We start from the raw sequence: 20,164 nt of genomic DNA on the forward strand, positions 1-20,164 counted from the left end.
AAAAAATATGGCAAGGAATTTTAAAGAAATCATTTATACTATTATCTAGTCAACTAAGACTCTTAGAACTCATTTTATTGCTTTCCCATCATATCTACTATTATCTAGCCAAAACTAGCAGTCAGTCCTAGAACTCAACATATCCTAGACCCAATACTCACTGAAATTAGTGCTACTGCTATCAAGTGTTTCCATCTATTAAAGCAAGAATTCACATTTCCAGATTCGAACTTCAAAAAACATATTTATGCACTTAAAATCAAAAGGAAACAATGATATTCACTATCATAGAAACAATATCAAATGCCCCCAAAACCTTGATCTAGCATTGACATATGCGGAGAACTCTTAAGATATGCACATTAACAAATATTATATTGCTGAATTACCTTCATGCAAAGAGATCAAGCAACAGAATCATGTTCATGATGACTAAATAAATAAACAATGCATATGTATACCATTCATTCAGCAACAAGCTCTTCAGAAACTTTAGTTTAAAAGGGGGAACAAAGGATAGTCATGTACCACATTACTGCATCGATGGCCACCTCTCAAAAAAATGATTTGACAGAATGCAATCCTAAAATTTCATAATACCATGACCACTGATAATATCGAGAACAGAAGCTAGGTACAGAGATAAGATTCCACCATTGCTATGGCCACTGAATTTACTAGCACAAGCAATCTAAGAATAGCAGCATAAACATAACTATTCTTGGTGCATCAAAGTTCTTACTAATTCTTTTTTACAGTACTACTATCACTTCCAAGCAGCAACATTTTCAGATTCATATATTCAAACAAGCAGCATGATGACACTAGTCCGACTATCTATCATCACCTTTTACCAAAGCAACATATACCACAAACACAAGGAAGCCCATTATCCTTATAGCCGCAAACAGAGGAGTACAAAGTCTACGAATACCCAACAGGAAGTGCTTCAATTTTTTCCGCTGGCGAGCTCCTTATCAATGGCTTCCTTGGCTGCTTCCAGGTCCTCATCGAGGAAGATGTCCCAATCCCCATCCCATCTGATGAAAAACTCAGTATCGGTAAAGTATTTGACCCGGTGCACATCCCAGGCCGGTGTGAACAGGAAGTCACCATCCTCGAGGTCATAGCTCTCCTTCTTCGTCAAGTTCCACACTTTCTTCTTCCCCTTCATCACCACGAGGTCGTGTCCGAAGGTGTGGTGGTGCGCCGGCTCGACGCTCCCGGCCTTGAACTTGACGATGGCCGATGTCGGGCTCTCGCGCACGATCTTCATCTCGCCGCCAGGCATGATCCCGACGGGCTCAAATTTGATGCCTTTCCTCAAGCAGCAGATGGCGCAAGTGGAGGCGGCAGAGGAGGGGTTGGGGATGGCGGCCATCTCGGCGGTGGCGTTGTCGAGGAAAGCCTGGATATCGTCCGGCCAGTCGACGCCGCCAGATGCGGGGCAGGGGGCTTTGAAGGGAGTATGCAGCCAGGCGTCGACGATCTTGACGGCGTCATCAGGGGCGGTGTTCATGCCGGACACGGCGAGCACGTTGCAAGAGCTGATGGAGCGGGCGTTGACGGCGTCACTGGCGGAGGAGCAAGTGGCGGCGTACACACGGGGGAACTTGTTGGCGAACATGGAGACGCCGACGCCGGTGCCGCAGGAGAGGAGCCCGCGGGTCTCCGGCGAGGATCCACCAGAGGCGGAGGAGCTGACGAGGCGGCCGACCTGCTCGGCGATGGAGTAGTACTTATCAGTGCCTAGGTCAACGACTTCGACGCCAGGAAGGGAGCGGAGGTAAGCGACAAGGGCGTCCTTGAGATTGCAACCGAAGAAATCGGCGCCGGCGTAGATCTTAAGGGCGGGGGTGCCGGACGGCGGCGCCGCAGTGCCGTTCTCCTCCGTGGGTGCCGCGATGACGTTACCGTCCGAAGCCATCTCTCTCTCTCTCTCTCTCTCTCTCGTCCTCTCGTCTTCTCGTTTGGGAGAGGGTTGAGTGAGCAGAAGAACCGATACCCAAGGAAACATTTGCAAATAAGTCCTATAATATTTCGATTTATATAAAAGCCTCTCAAGAAATTATAAAAAAGCCCATATGAATTCTCATCAACATAAACACTCATTATTGTATATGGTTGCAATTTAATCCTCAATAATTCGTTTTTTCTATATGGGTCCAATTGAAACTCATATATAATTTGGCATAAGAGTGTCCAATCGAGGTGGCTCCGAGATGACTTCTCGAAGGTGATACTTTGTACTAAGATTGATACTGAAAAAATAATTTTAATATTCAAATTAATTCGATGACTTTTTTAGATATGATTTTTTTTTTAAAAAGAATTCTTTATTAGCTTTTATACTTGATTTTAGAGGGAATAGATTATAATTATCCCAATGTCTCTTTTTGAAGTTTTGTCCATATAAATGATAGTAAAGAGATAACCTCGAATGATCTGTCTGGAACTATTGTCTACGGGAGCAAATAGAAAAAACGTGACTTGGACATTTTCACGTGATGTTTAAATATCAGATAATGATTGACAATTAATATATTTTTATTAATAAAAATAAAAAAAAATATTTTATATAATTTTTTTAAAGAAATTTGTGAAAATAAAGATATAAAGATAATTAATATCATTAGGTTTAACAATAAGATATTACTTATGGGATGCCAAAGATTTCGATATAAAATAATATGAGTGGGAAGAAAAGATGCGGAGCAATTATTGATGCCGATCTGTGCAGAAATGGACGGTGGATGTGAGGTTCTCTGGAAACTTCTCGGTAGCCAACCGGTGGAAGTTGTGGTTACCTGGAGATCCGACGAGCCTTCCACGAAATGATACGTCAATTAGCATAAACCAGCTGTACCGCTTCTTTATGATTACTGGATATCATCGAGAGAGGAATCCATCCAATAAAATAGGGAGAAATCATCAATTCTTTATGTTAGGTATTACGGTCATTGTTTTGATGCCTCACCTTAGAAACAAACATATTTGTCAGTAAATCAATTGGTGTATCTGTAAACATGGACAAATCCTCCAAAATAAGTCTTAAGTTTTTTTTATCTTTTTCTGCATAATATTTTATTTACTATTTATTTATATAGAGTGTTTTTTATTTTTTAAAAGATAAATTTATTCTTAGTCTCCGCTTTATCATCTCACATCGAGAGTAGATGGATCCTGAATGTGAATGTTGTTGGTCTCTTGAATCTAATCGAGAGAGACAAAAATCTTAGGCTACGGTAGAGTCGACGGGGTGAACGATGTAATGGTTGGAGAGAAGATAGTAAATATCAACGAAGCTAAGAGTAGGCAATGAGAACATAGAGTTCAAAGGAGAGATTGTAAGGCTCTACCATAAACGTTATCACCCTCCAACCTAACGCGAGACCCCGTCGAAGGATAAGAACAAGGACAAGGGTGGTGAGATAGAGACAACAAGTGATCACAATGTGACAAAGGTGACAACTAACGGTGATGATGAGACAAAGGCGATAATCAATGTGACGAAGTCCAAGAATAATCTCATCTTTTATGATAAAAGAGATGCTTAGCAAAAATAAACAAAAATATATATGCTTCACAAAAATATTAAAAAAATAAAAACATGAAATTTTCTTAGAGAATTTACCCTACAAAGAGAATGTGGGAAAATTAAATGTCAACGTTGGCATCTTGGAGAACAGATCATGGATGTGAGTTCTATGAGATCTATTAGTTGTTGGTCAAGCAAATTATTTATTCGCTTTAGCTAATTTGATATAGAACTTTATAAAATCTAATAAAGAAGAAACATTGGGGACAAAAGTGGGGTAGGAGTGATAGTGATCTGTAATGATATTGCTGAGCCTGTAATAGTAGAGAGAGATTGCTTAACATTGAGAGGCATCAGGCACATATGCTTGAAAATTCCACTTAAAATATGATGTAACCTTAGGGTTTTTATTCCAGCCTAGAAGATCAAGATTCAGACGAGAGCACAAGCCTAAATTGATCATATGCAGCTCCAAATTCTCTTGGCTTCAGAAGAGCAAAAAGCTTATGTCTTTTGGAAATTCCTTACAATCTCAAACTAAATACAGTCTATATATATGCATGTATATATTGTACATATGGAGATTAAACTCCAGAATATACCGGTCGCGTAATATGGTGCTGATGGCAAGCCTCAAAAGCAGAATTTTTTCTTCTGCAAACCAGAGAAGAAAAGTTGTGAATAGGAAATCACATGAATATTTCTACAATTACAGGATGATATCATATGTGCAGCTCACCAGTTGAAACAAATGATAATTATGGACATCAAGTAATCTCAAAAGATCAGCATTGGATTTCTCAGACTTGCACTAACTATGATTTTAGAATGCTGGTTGGATGTACACAGCAAATGTTGTTTGATATGGCACTTCTTGAAATCATGAATAAAAATGACAATATTACAGTAGTATAAATTGACCACAGGAATGAAAGGGGAAAGAACAACACCCCTTCACCATAAACTATTGTCTCCATTCAGATGATAATCACAAATGGATGCTATCAACTATCTTCTGAACCCTATACATATGATGCTTTTTGACCTTTAATACTTCTTTTTCATATATAATAGTTCCTTGTCAGTATAGCACCTAATCCTGCTGATCCTAGGGAGTCATTAGAATGATTAAAGCTGATGAGTGGTGAAAACAGAAGCCCCATGCTTTGTTTTATCTTTAGATCTTATGATGTCAGTGATGATTAAAAAAAAAAACAATTGCTAACTCACTGCTGCAGTCACATTGTTCGACCAGATATTAGTTTTAAACAAAGAGAAGAAGTGGTCTGTGCAAAGGGACCCACCAATGCGAAATCTCAGTAGGGGCATTGTACACAATTAATGAGGTTGTTGGCAAAAATGACTAACAATGGGACAGACTATCAGAAGGTGGCTGCTCACCATTCCTTAAATCACTTCCAAAATCCATAGAGGTAACCTATAGGAGTGCATAATATAGAGAAAGAAACAGAGACCATATGACTGGCATGTGTGAGCTGGGACTTGTGTAATATATGTTCATCTAAGTTCTCTTTGATAATGTCCCAAATAGAAAAACAAAAGTGTCACTAAAAGCTGAGACTTAACTAAAAATGTATGCAATTGGAAAAACATCAGTTGCTTTAAGAATGATGAATCATGAAACCATAATGTAGGTGGTGCCTTCCCTTTGAATTAAACACACAAAATACATGTCAAAAATTAAGAATTATATTGGAGGAAAACATATTTACCAGTAACTCACCCGAAATTTAGCGTGCCTTTGCTGGTCAATATATGCAAGCAGTTCCTCTTGTCCTATCAAAGCTTCATATAGAGCCTGTTCAGAAACAAAGCGTTGATGATAAATACTCATCATTTTATTAAGAAGTGGAAGTTTGGAACTCCATATATGAGAAGCAAAATAGATTATCAGCATTTACTTCATCAATCATGTCAATACTACTGATTTGAGATCCCAATTCATCTACATTGGTTACAGTAGACTGCAAATAAATTTGTTGTTATCCAAAATATAAAGTCAAAGCTAACCTTTTTTGTAGCAATAAGCTCAGCCTCTAATGCATCCACTCGGCGAACAGCAGCATCAAGCAATTCTTCTTTCTCGTAAGGCATTTTTGATGGTTTTGCTTGAAGTTCATCAACTTTTTCCTCTAGCTCTCCCAACCTTTTTAAGACAGAGGAAAGCAGATCTACTTCTTTGTAAAAAGGGGAAGGTGAAGGTGGCCGAAATTCCTCTTTAGGCATATGATCTAGGTCATATTCAGGAGAGTAGAGATCAAACTCGTGTGTTTTCTCCGGGAGTTTTTTAGTCACACGACTTGTGACTGAACAGAACATTGCATAAAGGGTCATAATGAAGGCAGTAAGCCATGTAATAACTTGAACATGAATTCCATTTGATGGCAGACTCATGTCAAACAACCGAAATCTACCTGCATCAAGCAAATTGGTGTGACTAGCCAAGACTATCATCAATACAAAAGATAGTAAATCAGCTATGGAAAGAATCAATTGCATTAAGACATGGATTAAATTAGACTTTATGCTCTGGCTTCAAAATGGGGTAGGTCATACTGAAATAAAAATGTGAATCTATAAAATAGTTGGACTATCCGTGGAGTGGATCTAGGTTTGGCATTACTGTATTTGTTATTGTAAAGTAGGTTATAATTGTGCTCCAGTGCAAAAACCTTGTTAATCCATAAGCCACAGGCTCACAGCACCAACACTATTAGCCTCAATAAAGCAGCTTTATTTTATTGTTAAAGTAGAATTTTCTGGAATATGGAAGTAGAGATCTTGATTCCAAATTTTCATAGAAAATGCAACTTTAGCACCAATTCAAGTTTTCACGGAGAGGATTCACAAATATAAACATAGGAAGAATGTAAAAGGCAAGGTTGACTGCACCAAACAGACTGTTGTAGCTTGTTTCCAACTTTCTGTCATGTGCAGTAGTTCTCAATCCATCTTACCACCATATCATTCATTTATCATCATGGTTGACCCAAACTTACTATTAATAGATGAAGAATAAGAAGGGCAATGCAAGTAAAGAAAAGGTTAACAGCATTTGTGTTCAATTATTTTTCATTAGCAGCTTCGGGAAGCTACAGATACATAATCAAAGCAGGAAAACTATCCCAACTGAGAAATAGGTCAACGAGATCAGCTGATATCTTAGCAGACTAGTCTCGTTGCAGATGTATATATGTGTAATTTTTAGTTCAGAAGGTTGAATATAAGCAAATAAAGGATGACCATTATAACAGCTTCAACATAATCAACTGCAAGTTCACAAACCTTCGGAGGAAGGGTGTACCGAACTAGAATTTTGATTCTTCCACGCTGCATCTACCGCCTTGTCAACCATGGGCACACAATCTTCATACTCAGAAGAGCCACCAGAGACCCTAGCCTTTCCTAACATTTTGGCTTGCATATTTTTGACCTGTTTAATAAATCTAGTAGCATTACCAAATTTCACAACAGTACAAGGTTGAGATGCTTCAATGATGATTATTTACTTAATTGCAAAAAAATAACCATACACATATTACTATTGCTTTTGTCATTTCAATGAATTCCAAAAGGATATAAAGCAGCAGCTCTTGGGATTAGGGGATCTTCAATTAAAAAAGGAATAATAACAGATTAATTATTCTTTGAAAAATAGATTATTATCTCACGTCTTTCAAAATAAATTCCTTGCAAATTATTGCTCTCAGATTTTACCCAATAAAATTTTACTGATAACCTATTTAACTCAAACGAAGCAATTGTTCACCTCTTCATGAACAGGGGTCAACTGAGGTTTATGGATATAATTGATAGGTCTTCTTGAATAACCAATGTCTTCAGGTTCTGAGCCAGACTCTGCAGTAGATGTATCACTTCCTTTTATCTGGTACACAAACCAAATGGCATTTACAAACAGTATAAAACCTGGTAAAGAGAAGCAACTATTGCAGTTCTTACTGCTGGGTATCGCGGCTTAGCATAAGCAATAATCTTTCCTTCGCTGTTTGAAACAGTAACAATTTGCCTAGCACATTGTGCTTCACCATTAAGAATCATCTGCTTACCATCCAAACCATCAAATATTATCTATCTAAAGATAGTAAAATGTTTGTGTGAGTGTATAAGTTTGTGTGTGCAAGTATGTGTGTGTGTGTGCTCATTTGTCTGTATAGAGAGTGATAGAGAAAAGACCTTTAATATATTAGGGTCTTTCCATGGACCTCGATCAGACCTAAGGCATCCACCATACTCAGTGCATGTACAACAACCACCAAAGAACTCCGGCAACTCACTACAGAATCCAGATCCACAGCTCAGACGATGAGACAAAGAGAAGAAAGAAAAATTGGTTCCATAAAACAACACACATATAAACATAAAAAAGGGAAAGACCTGGAATCAATTACTTCAAGCAGCTTATTTTGGTATTTTGTGCCAAGAACCTGAAGAATAGTTGCAAATAGTACATTGTCATTTACATAATTCACAGAAAAAGGAACTATTAGTTGTGACACAAGATGGAACTAGCTTACATGAATCTTAGAAGTAGTTTTTGGATCAAGAAATGACTTCACAGTATTCCATAAAAGCTTAAAACCTGAACCAGCATTAATTATAAACATCCGGCATAGCGTCTGCAGAAAAGAATAAAATTGTTAAAAATAGTTATTCAGGTGGCTTTAAACAAGAAGTCATGTCCCATCTATTTAAGGTCCACCTATGTGGATATTTTCTAACCATTATGCTCCATCTAGATGACTTTCAAAAGACAATTGAAATTCATATGGAAAAAACAGAGAAAGATTCCAAGCTAAAATTGGATAGTAGAAAAAGGAAACAAAAAGAAGCTAAACAAAATAATATGCAAATAAATTATATACCTCTGGATAATTATCATTGTCAATTTTTTGTAATCGGATGATCAGTTCTCTTGCAGCCTTCGTAAAGTTTTTCAGACCCTAAAGGAAAAGAGATTCATCAGTAACTTGTTAGTTACAGCATTGCAATTGAAGTTGTATAACATTTGCAACTAAGTCATCCACAGTGAAGTAAAAGAATGTTAATAACATACCACGCCTTGGACATCTAGAATTGTTGTGCTGGAATCAATGTGCCTTTTTGCAGCAATCGAGCAAGCTGGAAACCTAAGTAAGAAGCACCTCTCAAACTCTTTCACATGATATTTTATGTAACGATCCATAGTTGTCACTTGCATTAGCTTGTTAGCATCAACTTTTCCAAGCATTTCAATGTAGACTGGTCTACCCTCTTTATCCACACCATGATAACCTTGTGGATAGTACTTTAGAACCTCTTCTATCTCTGTATAATCAAAATCCTGATGAAGAGAAAATTAAAAAAATTATCATCTTCAATAAAGTCGGATATCAAAACTAACTAAATATTTCGAATAGAGGAACACTGAGGTATGACCAGGACAAGACATTCCAAAAATGGAAACTGAATAGATTGGTCATGGTGTACATTAGGACTATCCACCATGTTAAGTATATTATACACCCATGTATGATTACTGTTACCTAGAATGTCAAAGATGAAGGGCCTAAGTAGTTTCAATCAACTTGTTCTACAAATGGACTCAGTATAACTCAAAAAGAAACCTTATATGGATTTCTGCAAGATACAAGCTAACCAGAGTCATCGAGTCTTACATGACTACCAACTTGAGGTGGACTAATAAAAAATACTTTGCACAAATCGAGAATTGGTTTTAAGTGAATCACTCCTGATAATTTCTTGTTAAAATTGCAAGGGGGCAAAAGCTCATGTTGGTGAGCCTCTTTTTCAGCATTTTAATTATTTCATATATTTTTAACACACTCTAAATTGTTCTCCATCTTTTTCCCTCTGAGTGATAAGATGTACTTCATCATCTATGCTAATGCACAAAGCAAATGGTTTTGTTGTGTACAAATATGTTGAAAGCATTGTGAAAGATGAGACTGTTGTCAATGCAATTATTGGGAAAGGTCAATGGACGTGGTTGTACTCCTGTTTAAGTAAACGAGCATCTATGACTGTAGCCATAGCCCTAATTACTAAGGTCATAAAGAAACAACCACACTACATCATCCTCTATTCAGTTCTTTTCAATTGCATAAAAAAATATTTTTTTCTGCAAGTCCTAAAATATCAACAACAATTAATGAGGAGAAATCAATTTGTACAATACCTCAATAATAGTGTCAGCACCAAAATCTTGCCTCCATTTAAGCATTTCTGACCACATGTGCTTCGTTTTCTCAGTATCAAATTTTCGTGCTTTCAGAAATCTAAAGGTAAAAAATGCCATAAGATAGATTAATAATAAATAGTTTTTAATGAAATAATAATAAAAATATTAGCATGAGAGCTAATATTTTGACAAGAAAAACAATATCTTTGATTTAGCATGAACAGATCTATAAAATTGTGTATATGAATGTAAAATAAGTGACCCTTTCTTGGATGAGCACAAGGTCATAAAGCCAAGACAATTACACTGAGAAGAAGGATCACTTGCAACAATCCAATAAAGCATTTATCAGATATACAACCACCAAGACGTTCAATTGGTTGAGCTTTTCTCACATGAGCACACAACCATCAAATGAAGATGAAAGATGATTTACAACAAACTACGCAGAGGTTATTACAGAACAATCACTAAGTAATTCAAGTAGTCCTTTTATTATCATAACAATCTAGTGGTTACGCCAATGGTTTGAGTACTACTTCCAAGCAATGGTGTTATATGAAATAGCATTTTGAACTCTTGATCTAACCTCATATAGTGGATCAAGATATTGAGATGTCTTTTCTATAACTTAGTGCATGTACATTCTAATCTGTGTCCAAGAAAAGTACTACAAGAATGCACACTCTAATTATTTATGGTTATTGTGGAGAAGAATCCAAGAACCATAAGAATCTCGAACTCTGGTTGTCCTAATGTCACATTAATTTACTCAAATATTGGAAAACTAAAGGAGATAATCTCTTATTTCTATAGAAGGATCATCTTCCACATATTATATAGATTTGCATCAGGTGTCATTTTATAAGATAGTGTCTTGATTAGAAAGAATTCGGCTTACAGTTGCTCAAAATAGAAAAGAATGCCAATATATTTTACTTCAAGTGACAAACAACACATAAACTAGTAAGGTGGGAAAACAGTATCTTCAGCATTTATTGAAGGTCATGTGCATAAATTTTAAAGCAAAACTACATTAAAAGTATATGATAGGTTACCTCAACATCATATGATAATCATCATGTTTTGATGGTAACAATTCATCCTGAATTAGGGACTGGCGAAATGAATCAACAGCACGCAGCTCTTCAATGTCTCTTATATCCTCAATTGAAACAGAGCTAACGCGAGTGTCAAGCTTCTTTCTGCTCTTTCTCCTTAAAGAATGTCTGAATCTAGTTGATGCACTTATGGCTTTTTTCTTCAAAGAACCAATTCTTGTCCTCCTTTCGTCTTCTGAGTTCTCAACATCTGATTTCCGCTCTTTTTTCTCATCATGACTGGAGAACCCCTCGAAGCCTGCAACTCAATAACAAAAATCAACCACCACAATCTAACTTCTAGAAAGCATCATATATCATCAGAAGTGTGTCCAGCAGACCAATTTATGAAGATATCAAAACTAATGATTCAAGTGTAGAAAATTATATCATTTTTCTTGAAAAACATAGACAGACACGTGAACAATACATAGCTAACTAAGGTCTTTAGTACTGTGGAAAAACCCAATGTATTAATTTTTATTGACCCAAAGGACACATGTCAACAATGCCAAACTCATTTGTACTGAACCACATGAACATAATTCATTTATCTTGTTAACTCTGTGGAATGAACCATTTCCAAATTACTAATACATGCACAATCAACAAGAAGAGAAATTTGTACCTTCATAAATGAACACAAATATTGGCATATGATTGATCAATGACTAACTGATATTCATAGTATTCAAGTATAGCCTTGGCAGATGTAGCCATGCCTCTGCAGTTGTAATTGCCACCATAGAAGGAGAAGTGGATTCTTATCATCAAACTCAACAAAGATACTTGAAAAGAGTTTGCATCTCTAGTAATGATCAAAAGCATCATATGAAGGATGGTGATGCTGTTTTCAGGTGGCAATTCTTTATGGTTATCAGTTTATCACTATATGTTATAAAGCATGAATCTAAGGTACAGAGATTTATGGTTGTCGACGATAAAAAGGGCTGCACGGTGGAGCAATTAGAGTCTGAACTAAAGGTTTTCAATATCAGAAAGAGACCAATCCTAGTAGAAAGAATGACTGATATCTAGATCATCCAAGGCAGGAAGAACAAATTCTTCCTCTAATTTGGCACTTATTTTTTTATTGCTTGCAAAATAGCAATTGCACGAACCATATTTCAAATTGTCTTTTTATTTTTTATTTTACTTTTTCGAGGAAATACCAAATTCCAATTTCTCTTCTATCTTTTTGCCGTCTCCTTTTATTTTGAGTCATAATATCATCCATCCAAGGCCATAAAAAAGCCATCTCTTTGAATGTTCTACCAACTTCCGAGAAAAAGTTAAGACAAAACAACCATACACTTTCTCAAGAAAAAATAGATCAAGAAATTTCCAGCCCAAAAATGATAAAAAGAAAGCAAATTTACCACCTATCCAAAACCATATAGAGTATTTGTTTTTTCTTCAGATACTAAACGATTTTTCTGGAAACAAAAATTAAGAAACGAATACCAAAGAAAAACTTACAGGGCCTCGCAAATCGATCGAGTGGTCCTGACATATCTGCCAAAGGTAAAAGAAGAAACCAAACTTTGTATCATAAATCCACTCATAAAGGTCAAAAACCCCTACAAGGAATCGAAACAAGAAATCCTAACGACAAGCATACCGACCACACAGCTCTACTAATTCCCCACAGAGAAGAAGAAGACCGCGAGAGAAGCCGGGCCTAATCGGCGGTGAATCGCGTCAAGGCGGCTGCCGGCGGGTGGACCGGGGCTCCGACCGGAGGTGTTCTACGGCTCGGAGAGGCCGCAAGACTTGACCTTTTCTTACCCTCCGCTCTGCGTTCTTCTCCTTCGGCCTGCCAAGGGAAAGAAAGTGAACGAGAAGCGATTGGAGACAGTTGAACGTATTCTAATACGGAGAGACGTAAGCAAATTAGTTTCATCTAAAATCTAACCTACTTCATTACGAACACATTTTACAAAATAGAAGCTTTTCATTGGAGAAAAGCCACTCGATAACTGGGCCCACTCTGTGGGCCAAGAGTTCGTCCAATAAAAACGAACTATTATCTGTTTGGTGCCATGAAGGAAACACGGAATCCGGACCGCACATGCATTACCAAAATGGGCCGTATCTGTTTTTAAAAGCAATTTTCTCTCTCTCATCATGCTGTTTCCAAAACCATGCGACCTCGTTTTGACCGTAAAAGAATGCGACGTGGCACAAAGTGGGAATATATGATTCGATCTTTGTTTTCCATTCCCACCACGCAAGGAAATAAGATATTATATCAAGAAAATAATTATCGTTCGAGAATATATATATATATATATATATATATATATATATATATATATATATTCCTTTTGAGTCTCACATCCATTTTATATGATGCACAGGTCATATTGTATGATCTCTTCTTAGTAATTAAAATTTTTTATTTATAAAAAATATTTCTTTCTTTTCTTCATTGGAATCATCAGAAATTAATTGTTCCTTTAACTCAATTAGTTTACTTATTTAGTTTTTTTAGTTGTATTAACATAATCACTAGCCGTGATATATAACATCATGATTAGTTTTACATCAAAATTAACTTATAAAAATTTGATAAATATATTATTATTAATCTTAACTTAAATATTTTAATTATTGATTCGAATGAAATGAAATTGATAGACTAATAACCTATTAGATCTGGATCGTAATATTTGATATTAGAATCGACTTAGTATTTAAACCGAAAGACTATTCATAGGATTAGTCCAACATCATAAATACATAAAATTAACATTGACTTATAAATATATTATATTGTTATTAATTGTTTGGATCAAACAAAATTGATAAGTCATTTTCATCTTAAACCTATCACAATACTTAATATTTAGATTAGTTATTAACTCAATAATAAATTATTAATCTAAAATACTAAAGTCCAAGTTAATATTAATAAACTAATCTAACCCCATACACCAACTCAATTATCTTTTGCTTTGGATGTTGGATTAAACCGTGATGTTTAGAAAATAATATTTTTGACTGTAAATGGGAGATTTCAAACTTTAAAGATATAAATTTGATACTTTAATGTTTATATGAATCAATTCTTAGTTTTTTTGTTCTTTCTCCTTTCTTTCTTGTTAAGCCGTCACCTTCACAATAAGTGAAGACTGATATGCACAACTGTCCCCAACCTGACATCCTATGAGTGTAGAAAGGATCAAAGAAAAGATGGACAGTTTAACAAGATGAGAATATGATTCATTGAACCACATAAAAGGCATTCCATTGGACATACAAAGCATGACAAGAACAGTTTGTTCCCCAGTGGTCCAGTTTTTGTAAGCATATCTACCCTACATTTCCAAAAGGAAGTCTAATTGGATATCTTTTCTACTTATGATTGTTCATTTTGAAGTATGTGTTGTGAGAAAATAAGTCTAATGCTTATGATTGCCATTTTCTTGATGGATTATTGTAAAGTTTATTATTATTATTATTATTATTTTTATTATTATTTTTAAGATCAGATATCAATACATCTCAAGTTTAAATCTAATTATTTTTTTCTTATATATATATATTGATTTCTTTCCGATCAATCTTTTTTTTTCATTCTAGACGACGATTCACTCGATCTTAATTATTTAGTTTATCAAACATAATTATTTTTTAATCAGTCTTAACTTAGATCATATTTTATCGATCTAACTCTGGCGTCATTTTAGATTTTTTTTAAGATTCTAAGTCATTATAGAACGATAAATAAACACTGATACAACTCAAAAACTTAAAGTATCATATGATTATCTAACTCTTTTAGTAATAAAAAAATTTAAGATTATTTTTTCATTCATTTTTTTAATCTCATATAAATAAAATTTTCGAGTCATAATAAAAGTAATTTTAGGAAAACTGTATGCGTGGCTCAATTCTTATATCATATATCAACTGATCTTTAACCTATCTTCATAGTTGCACTCATGTCTCTCATGTCTCCCTTTATTCATGTAGTTGTTATGTGGGCAATGGGCATCAATTAAGCCAACCCACACGGCATCGGTTGTTGCTCGATGTGACTCCTAAGACTTTGATCAAATCATTGTCGCGACAACATGCCGTAATGGACGGGAATTAGATAAAAATATGTCATATATTTGAATGACAAATGGAGGAGGTACCAATTTTTTTGTATTTTTATTTTCTAGAAAAGAGGAGGTAGACCTTAAGATCGAGTTTCTATAGCCTGTAATAAGGAATTAGATTCGGATTCGATGGTTCGTCGATTTTAAATCAGTTAAAAAATAATAAAAAAAATTAAATACCTTTACAAATGATGATTGTGTCGATAAGTGTTGGCATATAGCGATACTGACCACTGCGAGCTATGTGTTGTGAGAAGGTTAGAAATGAAGGTTTGCGAAAGGTATTAGTAAGCTTTCTGCTTGTTACATGTGATTCAGAGATAATTATATGGTAAATATCATGGTAAGTGTGTAGACCAAATCAATGCAATGAATTATTCCTTTCAAAAAAAGTCCAAGCAGAGACCCCATCAAAGACAACCTCATGTCCAAGTTTGGAGTGGTCGAACACTTATAACCCATGCAAAGAGAGACGTCGGAACGAAGAGGGAAGAAACGCATCTAACCTCGTCATTCTGTCTCTCTCTTTCCATATGACACAAGCAAAAGGACAGTAGAGGAGGACACAGCGCATCTTCTCGGGATCTGTGAAGGCCATGTTGTCCAGAGAATTTGAAGTGCTGCAGCGGCAGCTGCAGCTTTTGCTGCCTGAATGGTCTCATTCGTCCTCACGCAGGACATGTGAGCTGTGTCCGTTCGTTTGCTGACCCTTCTCCGTTCTTTTGCTGCTTTCCTGCCTCACCCACTTGCACGAGGTTGAAGTGTCAGCCTAAGCTTTCTTGCGAGGAGTACTTTGGTTAGATTTGATTTGATCATATTAGTTTAGGCATTGTTGAGCGAGAAAGAGTCGATTAAATTAGATCACCCACATTAAACTTATTCAACTTTATAATGAATCAATGATCGGAACTCAATTATATATTGTGACTATTCCAGTTAAAATCCAGTAATATGTTAAACTTGTTATACATTTTAATTTTCTATGGACGTATCCTTCCGAGGATGATGAAGAAAAAGTTTTAAAAATTTGTGACATTAAGTTTCGATTATCTTGGGATGGTCATGAATAATCCATTGTTCACGTATAAACCCTTGCATAAGTATCAATTTATTCGAGTCAACAATTCCTCTTATCTTTATGAGCTTTGTATAATTTTTTCGATCGTCGAGTAACCCATCCCTCCTTGGTCTCATCCTTTGTCAAGCATGTTGAATCTCGTATTTTGATGATGAAACTACTTGATATATGTTTATGATTTAATCTGCGTTTTGAGTGACGCAGGATGCTTTGATCAGGATGAGACAATTAAAGCAGGAAAATCATGTTGTGCCGGAGGAACATGTCAGAAGATTGGACGTCGGGCCGGTGGATCGGTCGACGTATCGACAGAAGGCTTCGGGCCGTGGACTCGGGCATCGGGCCAAGTAGAGCGGGTATTGTGCCAAGGATATCGGAGTTGCGGAGTCAACTGGCCGATTGGGCAATAGGCCGCAGGAGAGGACGATGCGCCGAAGAATCAGACGAAGCGTCGAGGGACCAATGACATGCTGGACAACTTGGTTAATTGCTTAGGATTAATTGTCTCGATCGAAGTTTTGTTTTAAGTGTGCAGGATTAACTACGATGAAAGATAGACAAGCAGCAGGAGTTGCGCCGGAGTCAAGTTCATGATCACGTTGGGAGTTCGAGAGTTCGACGGAAGTACGGACGGTCGTCGGAGGTTCTGCGAGAACAGATCCGAGAAGTCCAGAAGCTTGCCAAGCGAAGCTCGTCGGAACTCGCCAAGTGGATCGTCGCAAAGTCCAGGAGTTTGCCGGAAGTCCGCAGAAGCATCACCGAGGGTTCATCGGATGATCGACGGAAGTTCGCCGGAAACTCGCCGGAAGAAGCGATTGACGTACCGAAGCAAAGCTGCAGAAATTGTCTTAGATTTAATCGTAGTTAGCACGGTGATTAAGTTAGAAATGGGAGGTGATCCCATTAGCTTAATCCTGGGGCAATTGGGCCCCTGAAGAACTCAAGTTGGGTCGAATGGTTCAACCCATTCGAACCCAAGTAGCTGTGGGAGGTGCAACCGCCCAGGCAGGGAGGTGCAACCGCCCAGGCAGGGAGGTGCCACCGCCCAGGCTAAGTCTCCCAGCGAGACTGGGCGGTGCAACCGCCCCAGCCAAGAGGTGCAACCGCCCAGGGCTCAGTCTCCAAGCGAGACTGGGCGGTGCAACCTCCTCTGTCGAGAGGTAGCACCGCCAGAGCTCAAGTTCCGAGCTCTGGCAGGCGATGCAACCACCGAGCTCGGTCTTCGAGCTCTAGCAGAGAGCTGCAACCTCTCTGGACAGGAGATGCACCGCCTGAGCTCGGTCTTCGAGCTCTGGCAGAGTGGTGCAACCACCTCTGGCAGAGAGGTGCAACCACCTCTGGCAGAGAAGAGAAACTTCTCTGGTCAGGAGATGCACCGCCTGAGCTCGGTCTTCGAGCTCTGGCAGGAAGGTGCAACCACCCCTGACAGAGAAGGTGGAACCGTCCGAGCTCAGTCTTCGAGCTCTGCCAGGCGGTGCCACCTCTCCAGTCGAGAGGTGCAACCGCCTGAGCTCAGACTTCGAGCTCTGCCAGGCGGTGCCACCTCTCCAGTCAAGAGGTGCAACCGCCTGATCCCGGAATTCCGGGATTTGATCGTTTTGAGCTCGAAATTTGAATTGGGTTGGGGCCTATAAATACCCCACCCATTCAGCACTGAAAAGATACAGACCCACACCGAAATCTTGATCTTTTCTGTGATTCTAAGAGCTCAAAAGTGTTGTAAAGCCTTTAAGTCTCCTCCTTCTGTTCTTCAAGTTTTCAGTTATAAAGTGAGGACAGAAAGGTCTGTAAAGGTTGTCTCCTGAGCCTGTCAAAAGGAGAGAAACTGTAAAAGGGAAGTTTGGCCTTCGCCTATTGAAGGAAGGCCCCTAGTTGACGTCGGCAACCTTGTCGGTGGAGGAAGCCAAAAGTGGAGTAGGTCAAGGCTGACCGAACCACTCTAAATCTCTGGTTTGCGTTTATTTTTGAGCACTTTATCATTACTGCAAACCTCCTCCATTACTACTGCTCTCTGCGCTCTCACGAACAAGTTCTAAGTGCTGTTCTTCCGAATCTGCATTCAGACGTAAATTCGTATTTTCGTACATTACAGTTTACGTTTGATTCTGCAGAACTGTCTTCCGTGCTTTTACGAAAGAGTTTCTTTGCAGTTTACACTTACATTTTGATCCTATTGATAACTGCAAACTGTCCTCTACAATTTTACGAACGAGCTTCAACATTTAGACGTAAAACTGCATTTAGACGTAAATCGGCTTTCCTCTCACAATCATCAGTTCTCAGTTCACGTTTACGTCTTGATTTCAACTGCATACTGCCTTCTGCGAGTATACAAACGAGTTTCAAAGTTTAGACGTAAATCTGCGTTTAGACGTAAATCTGCGTTTAGACGTAAATCTGAGTTTAGACGTAAACTGCGCTTAGACGCAAAACTGCGCTTAGACGCAAACTGTGTTTAGACGCAAACTGCGCTTAGACGCAAACTGCGCTTAGACGCAATCTGCGCTTAGACGCAAACTGCACTTAGATACAAACTGAGAATTAGCTTTTGCATCATAATAGCTTTTATTGAACGAACGCAGCTTTTGGTTTTTAATCGCTGTAAGATTTCCGCTGCACTAATTCACCCCCCCCCCTCTTAGTGCTCTCGATCCTAACAATTGGTATCAGAGCGGGGTATCTCTCATTTCGGATTTACACCCGAGAGAAATGGCTCTTCAAGAGGGCTTTTCGGTCTTTCGTCCACCGTTCTTTAACGGATTGGACTACACTTACTGGAAAACTCGAATGAGAGTTTTCTTGATTTCTCTAAATCTGGATTTATGGAATATCGTTGAAAATGGTTTTCAACTTCCCTCTAAACCGACGAACGAATGGTCGGATTTAGAGAAGAAGTATTTTTCTTTAAACGCAAAGGCTATGAATGCCTTATTTTGCGCTTTGGACAAAAATGAGTTCAATCGGGTTTCTTTGTGCGAAACGGCTTTCGATATTTGGCGCACTCTTGAAATCACGCATGAGGGAACTAGTAGAGTCAAAGACTCGAAAGTTAATATTTTACTGCATGATTTCGAGCTTTTTCATATGAAACCAAGCGAAACCATTGTTGACATGTACACCCGTTTTACGGATGTCGTCAATGGTTTAAATTCACTTGGTAAAAGCTTTTCGGATTTTGAACTCGTTAACAAAGTTTTGCGCTCACTTTCTAAAACTTGGGATTCAAAAGTAACTGCTATTCAAGAATCGAAAAACTTGAACCAATTTCCACTTGAAGAACTAATTGGTTCATTGATCACATATGAAATGACGTGCAATGCACGTGAAGAACTTGAGAACCACCTTCCAAAGAACAGGAAGGATTTGGGACATAGAACATTTGAAGACCACTCGAGCATAAGCTCAAGTGATGGTGAACTTAAACTACAAATGAAACGAAAATTAAAAAGCAAAAAGAATCAAACTACTTGCTTTAAACGCAAGAAGAAGAACAAAAACTGGGATGAATCGAGCTCCTCCGAAGAAGAGAAAGTCAACAAAAGCAAGGCGGCAAACTACGCCTTAACAGCCTACAATGATGAGGTAATCGAAATCCCCCTAATTTATTTTGAAATTACTTGATGCTTTCATGATGTATCTTTCTCTTTTAGTTTAGAATTAATTTTCTTAAAAATTACATGTTAAAAAAAAAAAAATTATTATGATCATACTAAGTAATTTCAAAAATGATAATATTGCATATTTTATGATAAACAAATAAAATGATCTTGATTGAAAATATGAAATCATGGTTAAGAAGTAATAATGTGCATTACGTTAATTTCCATTGTTATTTCTCGATTTTGATTAAAGATCATGTTTGATTTGAAGAAATGCATAATGATGAAATTAAATATTTCGATTGACAATTTCATGCATGAGATATACATGATGATTTTTGTGATTGATGGTTTTATGATGAAATTCATTTTACGATCCTAAACGTTGATGCATGTTTTCATTTGACATAAATGAAAAGGCATGCTAACATGAAATCGATCACTTAAGATGAAACACTTAAAAAAGGGGAGAAATATATGAATTGATGCTATAAACACTATGCTATGATTATCCCATGCT

At 37.4% G+C, this 20,164-nt stretch overlaps 2 protein-coding genes across 3 annotated transcripts; both read right to left on the reverse strand.

The window, feature by feature from the left end:
* Nucleotides 1-706: 706 nt before the first annotated feature.
* LOC135650080 (DNA damage-repair/toleration protein DRT102-like) lies at nucleotides 707-1,994 on the reverse strand. Its single transcript, XM_065169197.1, has one exon. It carries the CDS (start codon nucleotides 1,925-1,927, stop codon nucleotides 950-952), a length of 978 nt encoding a protein of 325 aa, XP_065025269.1. The 5' UTR covers nucleotides 1,928-1,994; the 3' UTR covers nucleotides 707-949.
* A 1,999-nt stretch (nucleotides 1,995-3,993) lies between these two features.
* LOC135650079 (phosphatidylinositol/phosphatidylcholine transfer protein SFH6-like) lies at nucleotides 3,994-12,706 on the reverse strand. Of its 2 annotated transcripts, none has more exons than XM_065169196.1 (15): nucleotides 12,484-12,706; nucleotides 12,338-12,373; nucleotides 10,817-11,117; nucleotides 9,756-9,855; nucleotides 8,634-8,900; nucleotides 8,443-8,520; nucleotides 8,095-8,196; nucleotides 7,955-8,004; nucleotides 7,754-7,853; nucleotides 7,520-7,618; nucleotides 7,329-7,445; nucleotides 6,845-6,992; nucleotides 5,570-5,973; nucleotides 5,283-5,357; nucleotides 3,994-4,192 (listed from the first exon to the last, which is right to left on the reverse strand). In XM_065169196.1, the coding sequence occupies exons 2-15, from the start codon at nucleotides 12,369-12,371 to the stop codon at nucleotides 4,172-4,174; spliced, it is 1,896 nt and encodes a 631-aa protein (XP_065025268.1). In that variant the 5' UTR covers nucleotides 12,372-12,373; nucleotides 12,484-12,706; the 3' UTR covers nucleotides 3,994-4,171. The 2 variants fall into 2 exon arrangements, with proteins under 2 accessions (XP_065025268.1, XP_065025267.1); XM_065169195.1 differs by having other exon boundaries at nucleotides 12,480-12,688.
* Nucleotides 12,707-20,164: the final 7,458 nt, after the last annotated feature.

Source organism: Musa acuminata, chromosome BXJ3-9 (assembly GCF_036884655.1).
Source record: "Musa acuminata AAA Group cultivar baxijiao chromosome BXJ3-9, Cavendish_Baxijiao_AAA, whole genome shotgun sequence".
Lineage (NCBI taxonomy): Eukaryota > Viridiplantae > Streptophyta > Magnoliopsida > Zingiberales > Musaceae > Musa > Musa acuminata.

Excerpts from the sequence above, each read along its gene's own strand:
- LOC135650080 (XM_065169197.1), bottom strand. The coding sequence starts at position 1,927 with ATGGCTTCGGACGGTAACGTCATCGCGGCACCCACGGAGGAGAACGGC.
- LOC135650079 (XM_065169196.1), bottom strand. The coding sequence starts at position 12,371 with ATGTCAGGACCACTCGATCGATTTGCGAGGCCCT. Across the intron at positions 7,619-7,753 it reads AAGACCCTAATATATTAAAG|ATGATTCTTAATGGTGAAGC; the intron begins GTCTTTTCTCTA and ends GATGGTAAGCAG. Across the intron at positions 5,358-5,569 it reads AGCTTATTGCTACAAAAAAG|GCTCTATATGAAGCTTTGAT; the intron begins GTTAGCTTTGAC and ends GTTTCTGAACAG.